We start from the raw sequence: 11,583 nt of genomic DNA, 5'->3' as shown, positions 1-11,583 counted from the left end.
GAGAAAATCTCGGTGCCGTCTGTAGGTGGGGAGCTAGCAGAGCGCGGAGGGTCCCGGTGCGAGGCTTCTACCGGCATCCCGTGCACGAAGACAATAAATGATGTAAGCCTAGCAATGGATCGGGCAGATTCTGTTTCCCAAAGCCCCTGGCGTGGTCTGTGCCACCCCCACGTAGCCCACGGCCTCACTGTTCTTCATTCTGCTCCTCGTTAGCAAACGCTTGTTGACCCAAAGGCTCCCTGCGACCCCGCGTGCTCGAGCGCGGTGTGACGTTGGCGTGCCCCAATCTTAAGGAAACAGATTTCAGCGACCAGCCCGGGAAACGCGCCCGTCCAACCCGAATTCGGCTTAAAATCAAAATGCAGGCAGTGCAGAGGAGGTATTTAAATGCACTCGAAGATGAAAGCCATCTTTGGTGGCTAATACCTTTTAAGATGTTGACTTAAAAGCTGGAATTTAAAAGTGAAAGGCAAAGTGAAGTGTCTTTTGACACAGAAGGAAGCGTTTTCCTTGGGCTGAAGCCGTGAAGTTTCCTTACGTGGTTTTGGTTGCTGTGTTGTGCTGCCTCGAGTGAACGGGAAACGGACGCCCAAGCCCTGAAGGCGGACACCTCTTTCTTACTTTCGTTTTATTTTAGGACCCAGACATACGTAAGGCACCTCCGGGAGCCCGGTCCCGTGCTGGTGGTCGGGTTTTGACCTCGGGAGCTGGGGCTCGTGGGTTTGCCACCGTCCGACCCCTTCCTCAGCATCGGCCTGATTGACAGCGTGGTGAGACTGCCTAAAAAATAAACACCGTTCCATTTCTTCTTCTATTCACCCTGCTTCTGTGCTGGGACTGACGGTTTCATGCTGCTGGGCTTGATAAGGTTGGCCTTCAGAAAACAGGGCAGTCCTACTGCCCAGGCACGTCGAGTTATGACGGCTCCTAAATGTCTGCAATTCGGAAGGTTTTTAGCAGCGGAGCTGTGTCCAGGTGTAAGTTTGTGTCCCCGTGCTTCCTTCCCTCCCGTGTTTGCACAGAGCTGATAAAGCAGCTGGCAGGTACTGGCTGGGGTGGTTCGGTGCCAAGCAGAGCCCTGGGAACAGTTTCTGGAAGCGCTCGGTGCGTCACTGTGAGGTGCCGAGGAGAATGAATCCTCTCTGGAGGTTGTGGGGATGAAACCTCTGGTCTTGGCTGGGGGGAGAAGGTTTTCTCATGCAGGAATCATCTCTGGCATGAGCTAACGCTGGCGGCTCGTTCCCTTCCGAGGCTGGTAGAGGACCATGCTTCTGAAGTATGACGGCGTGTTCAGACACGACAGCAAAACAGGGTGAAATATTTCCAGTAGCAATGAACTCAGTCATCCTTTCTGGACAGGACAATGAAAAACAGTGAATCAGGCTGAAACCATTCGCTGGCAGTTCTGTGAAACGCCTCCGAGCCCGATGGGGGATCTCGGTGCGGCGGCCTGAAGTACCCACGCGTACCAGGAGGGGTGCTGGGTGGTTTGCTAACCTTTCCTCTTCTCTTTTCCTTCCTTTTGTTGATTTAAGCAACACCCTGCGGCTTTGGCATTTTAGAAGCAGCTCATGTTTTGGGGGATAATTTGGTAATAGCCTTTTAGCTTTGTTTTGAGTCTGCGTTGCTGAAGCCCAGCGCAATAAGAATGGCGTGAGCAAACAAGGGAACGCAAGGTATAATGCCAACCTTTTAAAACAAGCAAAAACCCATTGAAACTGAATTAACACACTTCCGAATACGGTCTTCAGAGATGCAAGCGACTAATTCTGCCGTACCTAAGCCTGGGCCTCTTTGGGAGCTCGCCTGTGTGGAGGAACTTCACACCGCGGCGTTCGTGGCAGGCTCGGGGGAGAAGCTCAGCCCGCACCCGGCCGTGCAGGTGAAGGCCGCTTGGCCCCGGTGCCAGAGGCTGCGATTTCTGCAGATCCTCCTGGAGGATCCTGCTGTGAGCCCTCCCTTCCCCTGCTTTGGTCAGTGGCGGTCCCCGAGCAGAGGGTGGTGACGTTACGGGCGCAGCGAGCGCGTCCGCGCGGGGTGGCAGCACGGGGCGCTTAGCGCCTCGCCAGCTCCTGCCTTATCTGCTCCCCGCAAGCAGTTATTGCGGCAGCACTGAACGCACACGCTTCACCCCGTTGTGAGCGGGTCGTAAACTGCTTTTTATAAGCTTTGCTAGCAGAAGCCGGCGAGGCTCGTGGTGGCGGCGGCTCTTCAGTCGTGTAGCTGGTGCTCGGTCGTGTCAGGATCCGGCCCTGCACGTGGTTAGGTTGTTATTTGTTAGATCTCAGCATTGTGCTCCCTGGGAGGTGAACATTTAAAATGCTGACCGGGATCCTTGCCTCTGACTACAAGGTGAATGCGCTTGCTGCTTTTTTTGGGTTTTCCCCAAAATAATTTCTGAAACGTGGACGCTTCCCAGGCTCATGCCCGTGCTGCGCGGTGCTGGCTGCTGCCTGCGCAACAAGCGTGAGAGTCCTTCCAGTGTCTCATAAGGGCGAGGCTTAATTAAGCTTTTTATAGCATTTTACAGGCATTAGCTAACGCAATATTGTGACATCCCTGTGGGGTAGGTGTTTTTCGCTCGTCCTAATAAAGCTGTTTCTGTCTGTGGGGGCACTTGGAGAATTGCTGGAAAGGAGACGCTGCTGAAGCGAGGGGGCTGGCGATGGCCCTTCGGTAAGTCCAGCGTCATGCCAGGCCGCTCTAAAAATGTGTGAATTCCCAGGGGTTTGGGTTTCCTAACGTTATCACATGCCCACGTGCAGCATCCTGTGGCAGGCGATGTTGGGAAGAGGCGCTTGGAGATATTATCCTCAAAAAGGAGCCGGTTTTGGGACAGCGCTTCCTTCCCTCCAGGTGAAGGGTTATGGCAGCCTCCGGCGTCACCCGTCCGTCCGGGCCTGGCCTGTCACCTGTTTGGGGCAGAATCTGAATATTTCGGCTCTGCCTCGGGGGATGCCGTGCTGAAGATGAGGAGCCGCAGCCTGCAGACCTGCCGAAGGTGCTGCTGGTTGCCTGCTGGGGGGGGTGGCTGGACTTCGCGTTGAAAAGCTGCGCTTTTCTGAAGAAAAAGGAGAATGGAAAGTTAGGTGAACGTGTGCCACGTGGGCTCCGTGTGAGCGGCGCTGAGCTTTTAGCTGATTTCTTATCTTTATGGCCCTCGGAGAGAGATTGTGGGGTATGAGAGGAGCACGGAGGTTACGTGTGCTGGTGTTTGGGCTGAGGGAGAGGAAAGGTCAGCTCTCTGAAACACCCAGTCCGGTTTTATCTGGCTGGTGACACGGCAAATTGTGAGGAAAACTGTAACCCTGAGACCTGAAAGATGCCAGTGTTCGCCTCAGATGTAGGCTTTTCCTCGTCGGGAGGCGCGAGGGGCGAGCAGCGCGACGCCCGCTCCGCTCGCGCGCATAGTTGCGAGCTGGCGTCACGGCAGCAGAGGCGGTGAACTCCAGGAATTCCTAACAGTCCAGGACATTGTGGTTTCCACAATGAGTCGGGCAGGCTTTAAAGAAAATATTGACACCATTGTCAGTGGGCTGGGGCTCGGTTGTCGCGTCCGTCGTGGGAGCCCCGGTCTGAGCTGCGTGCCGCCGCCGAGGCGAGGAGGAGGTTGGCTGTCTCTTGGGCTTTTCGGACCCTTCTGCCTTGGTGGGCCTGTTCCTTTCGGTTGGTTTTCAACTTAGCTTTGTCGCCTTGCTTCTTGCTTTGGGTCTGCCCGTGTTCCCCTGGGGTCTGTCGCGTTGCTTCGCTGACGTGCCGGAGGAGGGGGGGTGAAGGCCGCGCGCTGCAGTGAAGGAGGGCAGCAGCCAGGCCGGTCACCGGTGCGGCCTCAAAACGTTTGATAAGAGTAATTGGGATGAAAGCCTTGTGTGAAGTCAGTGCTTTTAAAGCTTCTGGTGGGGGGCAGCTTCTTGTACCGGGCTGTCGTGAGGTGAATAATCCCCAGCTCTGGTGTTTCATCAAAGCGGTTTGAGGAGATGCGAACCATGGAAGGGGAAAATGTGAAGGAAACGCAAGCAGCTTTGCTGCCTGCCAGATAGGAGCCTGCTCGTGTGGCTTTGAGAAGGGCGTTAGTGCAAAATAAAGAATGCTTTCTTATAAAATAACAAAAAACCCTCTCAATAACTAATTCACAACTTGACTTCTTGCGCGGGCCGCGGCTCGCTGGGCAGAGGCGGCGGGGCAGGCGCGAGAGCAGCGATACGACTGCGACCTCTTATCTCTGATGCTTTAATAACCTTATCAGCGTAAAGGGGAAGGAGACAGTAAAATTGCAGAACACCTTTGAGGGGAAGCAAGCTGGAAAGGAGCAAGGAAGCTACTATGCAAAGGAAATTAGGATAGAAGCCAAGGACCCAGAGAAAAGCCCCGAAAACCCACGTTCTGTGGTGACCAAACCGTGTTACGGCCAAATTATTCCCGTGGACGTGAATTTCCACACTTCGAGGCAGAGCTGAATGTGAGGGAAAGGGGATAAAGGCACTGCACCCACCCCTCCACCATCCCTCCGTCTCGCTGCTTCTGTTTGCGTGCAGGGAGATGGCCCAGAGGCCAGCAGATTGCAGGAACGGGTAACTCCTCTCCCCTGGGAGGCTGGAAATCCAGCTGGGTGTAGGCTTTGCGGCGTTCCCCGCGAATACGCTGGCTGCTGGGTGAATACGGTGGCTCCCGGTGCCCCGTTCCGGGCGGTTTTACCAACAGGGTGCCAACAACAATGTGCGATTGTGAGCTTTACAGCAGTGTGTTTATTCAAACAGAAATCCGTCTGCAGATTTCAGTGTGAATGAGGCGCTCTTCTTCCCCGGCGATCTATTCTGGTCCTCGACGCAAGTTTTTCGGGAAGGATGTGAAACCTCGTTGATGCGAGGCCAGCCCTATAGATGTAAATCCTTCCCGGGCAGAGCTGCCTCCGCATCCCAGCTCCCCAGGCGTGGTAGAGGTGGCCTCACCGATACCCCATCTGCAAAGAAGTGGAGTTTCGTGAAGTTTTGAAAGCCTCAGCGAGGTGAGCGCGACAGCCACCCCGTTGCCGTTCTTCCTTAGATAAATCGTTGAACGTAAATGTGTCTGCTGCTTCCCAGCGCGCTGCCAAGATACCGCAGGTACATAGCCCATGGGGCTGCGTGTAATAGGCGATGGCTTTGGGCCCGGAAAGCTGTTTACAAAGCATTTACCCCAAGGTGCCTGCCTGCCTGGCACTTGTGCTTGCTTTATCCGAGCACCGATCCTGCGCCGTTCAGGCTGCAGCGCTGTGCCGGTGCCAAAAGCGGCGAGAAAGCCTCTCGCTTCTCGCCAAAAAGCGATTTGAAGGAGGTGATAGGGCCTTATCACAACAGGAGGATTGCTGGGAAGCGCTCCTGCCTGGCGTTTAAACGTGATGACTGTTTTGAAACTCCGAAGAGCGTGGTTGGATTTGGAGTCGGTAACAAAGCCTCGCTGGTCCCGGGCTGCGCAAGCTCCCCGAACGCCAGGAGCTGGTTGTGCTCCACGCCGTCGTTTTCCCCCTCAAACCAAGATTTTTATTGGTTTGAAGGGCTCGGAGATATGTACTCTCAACTCCTTCTCATGCCTGAGAACGCAATTAAGGAGAACACGTTGGCTTTCCACAGTCTTAAATTAGCGCCTTGCTGCTCTGCAGCCCCGTGGTGAAATTAAACGAGAGAAGCTTTGGAAGCTTGGAAATGCCTCGGAGTCATGTAGAGGCTGGGGACCGTCTGCTAGGAGGGAAACAGAAGGAATTTAGGGACAGTGGCTTCTCCCAAAGCACCCTTTGTGAGTGTCTCTGGGTGTTGGGAGCTCCCCTTCCACTCCTGGCAGCCTCGGCGTGGGCGAGGAGGGGACCTCCGGGGGACGGGTCCGGCCCCTTCCCCGCCGCCGTCTGCCTGACCCCGTCTTCGCCTTCGGCTGGGAAGCGTCTCCCAAATTCCTCCCTTCCCTCCCGTGGCCTGGCAGTGTGCGGGGAATCGTTCTAATTGAAGTCTGTGCGAATTAAGGCAATTTGGTTTTGGCTCTTCACCAGTGGAAACGGGGAGATTTGGACGCCCTCCTTCTGACGGGAGCGCTGTGGATAGCAGCGGGAGACGGGGCTTGGGAAATTCAGCTGGTGCTTTGCACAATGCCTTAAACAGCAAAAGCTTTGGGTGTGCAGAGTAGTGCTTCTGGTGGCATTTTTTTTTTCCTGGAATAGCTTAAAATGTAAATATTTGGAAAGTAGCATTTCCTCGCTGAGTACTGATTATGAGGTGTTTCTGGGATGGCTTAAAGAAATGGACTGTATAATAATGAAAAAAACACACCTATAACATGGAATTTGATGGCTTTCTTCTTTAGTTAGCCGTGTCGCTGCCTCCGGCTTCGAGAGCGAGCGGGGTGGCTGGCTCGAGGGATTTGCACGTGTCCACGTGTGGCCCTTGTGGAGAAACAGATGATTTCCGAGGTGCTTTTGGGATCGCGTGCCAGAGGCAATCTGGCACCTGTGGGGTCGGGAGTGACATCCACTCGGTGGGGACGCTGTCCTGGACCTGCCTGGCTTCCTGAGGAAGATTAAAGCGTGAATATTCATGAGTTAATTTGCTTAATGCCTGCGTCCTGCGAGTAACGGTCGGTATTGCAGCGACCGTGGAACCGCCCCCGTCTCGGTCCCGCGGGCGCCCGCCGTAGCGCCCCAGTGTCCGTAACGTGGCGAGGAAGCTGCCGGCGGATTACAGCCAGCGCTGGAAGCTGCCCTAATCGCGTCGTAAACGCCTACGTATGCGCACACGCACGTATGTACGGGGGGGGATTTTGGCCTGCTTGACACCCGGAACGCTTTAGCCTTGGCTGGACAGCATCGTTGTGGTCGCGGAGCTTGGGTCTCCCTGCAGAGGAGGTCGGATCCTTCCCTCCCTATGGGCGGAGGCTCCGCGGGACTGATCCTGCCCGGCATGGGCGCAAGCTGCAGCCCTGCCTGCTCCAGCCGTACCCCGAGCGATGCCGGCAGCGCGCGGAGCTGCCTGGTGTGTAAAAAGAAGCATTTACGTATAAAAGGTGAGCGCGGCGGGAGAGGCTGTTCCTTCGTTTGGACCCTCACGGTAGGTCCCCGGCAGCTCCTTGCTGTGCCGGCGGAGCTTTGCAGCTGCGTTTGGCCTCGCAGCACCGTTTGCTGCTGTTCGTGTGCGCGAGGAGGTGGCGAAGCGGCCGCGGCGCCACGAGTTGGTGGCTGAGGGCCGTGCACCGTGCCCGGCACTCAGCGAGGATCCCATTCGGCGAGGAACACGCGAGGTTTGAGGCTTGCCTTGGGATGACAACAGCCCCAAGATTGCTCCGGTGATAAATGACATCAAGGAGCTTTTCTGCCTAACGAGGGTATGATTAGAGAGTGTGGAAGATAATAAGGGCGGCATTTAACCAACAAAGCCAGGAAATTCCAGATGAAAGCTCGCGTGTTTCGCTTGCTGTGCTTGGGTTTGGGAGTCGGTGCCGTTAGGGACTTTGGCCCATCTTTAGGAATAATCCTGACAAGCGATGGTTTTGAGGCGCCAGCAGAGAAAACGGGTTTGCTCGTCTGTGCAAGGCTGAAATTTCCTCGCCTGCTCTCAGGATGGCAGCGCCACTGTCAACCAGCCTTACGCGGTTTTTCCCCTTATTCACGTGCCAAATTTCAGCTTAGGAGGAGTTTTTTTCCAGCAGGTTACGTTCCTTGACAGTCGACTTTTTTCTTTTTTTTTCCACGGTAACCCTTTAGCTGCACAATCCCGCCGAGCGTTAGCCCGGTCCGGGCCTCGGCCGAGCGCGCTGCTCTCCATCCGTGCCGCGAGGAATGCAGTAAATCAGGATCTGAACGCGCGGCACGGCACACACCTACGTGTGGCTTTCTGGATCTTAGGACCTGCTAAAACTGAAGGTTTACAGCATGCACCTCCGCGCTGGCTGGTTTTGTTCCCTTCTGGGAAGGAGATCGGCTCTCGGAAGGATTTCTGGGGGTGCTGCCTTTGGAAACCTTTCGGTGGAGACTTGAGGGGCAGCAGGGTCTTGCAGCCGGGGCTGCCTCGCGTTTCCCCCGTCGCGTCCTTGCTGCCTTTGCCAGGTGGCTCTGAAGGGCTCTCGAAGTTGCGAAAGGTGAAGGAAGCTTTAGGAAACAGCCCCGCAGCTCCGCGGCACCGGGGCTGGTTAAAAGCAAGCGCGGGCCAAGACGTTTCTCCTTCCTGGAGAGCTGGGCTGGAGCGTTCCCGTTCCTCCGAAAGAAGGGGAGGTTGCCTTTTGTGCCTGAAAGGCTTCTTGGTTTTATTTTCCGTAGGCGACTTCTGCTAATTGCGGCGCTTTGTTGGCGCCGTCGCGCAGCGCAGGGCTGCCTGCCCCCGGAGGGGTCGGGGGGTGTGGGCAGAGGCGAGAACCTCGCTGCTCCCAGGAAACCTCATTTCTTCTGGGTGTTCTTACGAAGAGGGGCTCCCCCGAGCCGCTTTAAAATGAGAATTATTCCTCCCCAAAGCTGCCGAGCCTTCGTCACGCCTGCGTCCGCGGCATCGCTCTGGCTCTGCCTTATGGAGGGCGAAGCCCGGGGAGGCCAGCAGCGGTCCTGCAGCACGCTTATTTGGGGTTATTTGGGGGGTGGGAGGCGTTCCCCCCTGCTCTGGGGGGACGGGGGCACCTGCCACCGGCTAGTTCACAGCCAGCTCCGAGGCTGCTTCCCCGGGTTAATGATTTTATGCCCTGTAACGCGAGCCGCGCGCGGCGTTGCTCTCTCGTTCCTAGATTGAGGCCGAGGTGCTGAGCCGGGCGCCGCCGACCCCAGCTGCCGGGAGGAATCCATGAGCGCACGGCCTTGGATATGGACATCGTCCTGTCGGATTTTGTTCGCTCAACGGGGGCAGAGCCGGGACTGGCCAGAGACCTGCTGGAAGGTAAATAAAGCCGGGGACAGAAGCAGGGAGGAGGCTGCTGGGGGTGACGGGGCTCGGAAGAGGGGCAGGGAGGCTGCCGGAGGGACCCGCGGGGCTGGAGGTGTCGAAGCGGCGCCGTCAGCAGCGCGGCTGGTGAAATTCTGCCCTGGTTTCTCGTTACGCGTCCAGCGGCTAATGAATTTCACATGTTTGGAAGGGGAACGTGTCAAAGAGAGAGCCGCGATTTCATCCCTTCGCTCGTCCTCTCTGTTCGCTGCCAGCAGCGGCCCAGAACGGTGGCAGAACCTGGGGGTTTCTCCTGTGCCTTCCGCAGGAGTGAAGGCACGGCGCTAGGCGAAGGCTGCCTGTACTTTCCGAGCAGTAGAGGAGTAATTATGTAGGCAAAACCGTGCTTTTACTGGTAGATCTTGTTCTGCCTGCGAAGGTGGTTTGATTATGCCCGTATAAATTGCTGTTTTGTTGGTATCTCTCCATCCGCGCTGCGAGCGGCGTGCTGCCGAGGCGCTGACCTCCCCTGGCAGCGTCCCTGCGTCGCCCGACGGACGGGGAGCCGCCTCCAGTGCTCGTCACGGGACTCTCCCATCAGACAGGGCCGGTCCTGTTTGATAGGCACGAGGATGCCGAGGAATCGCAGACAAGTCTCCAAAATCCACCACCATCATCGTCATCATCATCACCTGCGCTCGGTCCGTTCGCTTTTAAGCAGCCAAGGCAGCCCTCGGGAGGCTCAGCACCCGGCGCTGGCTGCCTTCCAGCGCTCTGCCTACCTTAAAAAAAAAAAAGCGTGTGCTTGCCCTAAAACACAGCGTGATGTTGACTCTCTTCCCCCCAGCCTGCACGAGATCGAGAACTTGCTCGTTAGCGGTCGCGTTGAGCGTGGAGGCCGGGGGTGATCTGTTTGGTCGCCGGCAGCTGCGGGAAGGGGGAGAGGAGGGAGGCTGCCAGGTCCGAATTTTGGGACTGGAAGCTTTCTTGCAAGCGTTGCCTTTGGGTTGGTGTTGACAGAAGGCCGGTGAGTAAATATCGGCCTGTGCCGTAATGCTGGAGGACAGAAACGTTGCATGGGAAGCAGAGAGGGCCCTGCCTGGCAGTCAGTTAACCAACACGCAATTACACAACACAAGACCGTGCTTGCTGTGATACCTCAGCTGCAGAATCACCCTCTCGTCTTCGGAACAAAGGTGAGCACGCGAGTCTGAGCTGCTGCAGGTTGCTGGTGGGGAACAAACCCCCGCCCGTTTTTTGACCTCGTTTTGGGGACGTTTCTGCCTCCCGTCCCTTCTCCTGCGTAGCTCGAGCCCGGGGCTCGCTCCTGAAGCACCCGCACCATCTCCTCCGCTTGCTGCCGCTCGGTGCCGTGACGGCGAGGCACGCAAAGCCCTGAAATGGTTGCCCTAATCCGTGTCTTCGGGCGGTTTGCTCCAGCTCCCTGGCCGTAGCGCTGCTCCTGGCACGGGCCAGCAGGCGGAGGGTGCCGCTCCTCGCCCGGCTCCCGTCAGCCGTGTGCTGGCTGCAGGATTTCACCCGCTCAGCCGTGCGGCCGCGTCGTCGCAGCGGAAGTCTGGCAAGCTGTGGCTTTTGTGGCGTGTTGATGCTCTGGTTTCTGGTTTTTAGGTTTCTTTGTTTCACGTCAGGATTTCTAATGGTATCTTTCAGAATTAACATTTACGCTTGCGAGAGAAAAAGCTAAAAGCAGATATTCCTCCAAATTTTCTCTCTCTCCCGCCCTGGCACACCGGCTGATTTATTTTGACAGCAGTTGTTCTACCTCGTTTTCACGACGCGCTGCTGAGCGCTGCTCTTTTTGCTGTAGTCTCTGTGGGATTGACAACTCCACGTGTGGAGATGAGGCGAGACAGATTTGTCTTTTCTTTTTCTTTGGTGTGTCTTCGTAAGGTTGCAGTGTGCAGTGCAGCAAAAGAGCTGCACGAGGTGAGCTAGTCAGACGTGAAGTTTGAGGGCGAATTGAGGAATTGGTGAGCTGTGGTTTTCTGCCTGTGCTCGGGGTTTCGTGCACGTTTCAAGCAAAGCCACCGTGGGGCTCGTGCCATGCTCCTTGCTCAGCGCCAGGTCTCGGCGTCTGCTCCATCGTTCGGATCTCGGGCGCTGCTGGATCCCGACGCCTCGACGGCGACGTGCTCCGGCGTCCTCGTGCACGCAGAGCTGAAGAGCTGGGGGAAAAGGGGCACGTTATCGGACAGCGCTGTTTGGATTCCGCTCCGAAATTTGTCCCACGCCCTGCCACGTCGCGAGGAAAACGGGCTCTGGGTCTCTCTCTGGTTGAGCCCTGGCCCCACGTGTCCCCGGAGGATTTCCCCCTGCCTGCTTTTGCTTGGTGCAAGAGCTGCTCCTGGGCCTGCCTCCTCCCGCTGCCTGTGTCCTGAAGCAGGTGGCGATGTGACGGCGCCTTCAGTTTTAATCCGATGGCTCGTTCTCGTTCCTTGGTGCTGGTTCTTTGGTTCGTTTAAAAAATAAAAAGGCTCAAAAGGTGAACCTTAAAATAACTTTCTGTTTGGAGGCAGTCGCTAAATGTCGCGAATTACATCTCTCAAAAGGATTTAAATACTTGAAAAATGTATTTCCTTTTGGGAATTAGGCATAACGATTTCTTTTATTGTCTGTGAGCTATCATATAAACCAACTGACAGTTTATATCTCTCTTCTGTAGTGGAGGTACTATATAAAGCTGGCTTGCTTTCTCCGC

The 11,583-nt window shown here is 56.2% G+C and overlaps 1 protein-coding gene across 3 annotated transcripts in view; it reads left to right on the top strand.

Annotated features, from left to right (window-relative positions):
• OTUD7B (OTU deubiquitinase 7B) overlaps window positions 1-11,583 on the top strand; it is a 34,474-nt gene that overhangs the window by 5,403 nt on the left and 17,488 nt on the right. Inside the window, exons 2-3 of one of the 3 annotated variants that reach the window (XM_080570061.1) lie at window positions 638-770; window positions 8,731-8,879. In XM_080570061.1, coding sequence (XP_080426187.1) covers window positions 8,807-8,879 — 73 coding nt within the window. In that variant the 5' untranslated portion in view covers window positions 638-770; window positions 8,731-8,806. Of the gene's footprint in view, window positions 1-32; window positions 771-8,730; window positions 8,880-11,583 lie in introns of those variants that run through there. The other 2 variants (XM_080570060.1, XM_080570059.1) reach the window with 2 other exon arrangements.

The sequence above is a fragment of the Anser brachyrhynchus genome, assembly GCF_964034855.1.
Source record: "Anser brachyrhynchus genome assembly, chromosome: 28".
In the NCBI taxonomy this organism is placed as follows: Eukaryota; Metazoa; Chordata; class Aves; order Anseriformes; family Anatidae; genus Anser; species Anser brachyrhynchus.
This window is presented reverse-complemented; position numbering and strand designations above follow the sequence as displayed.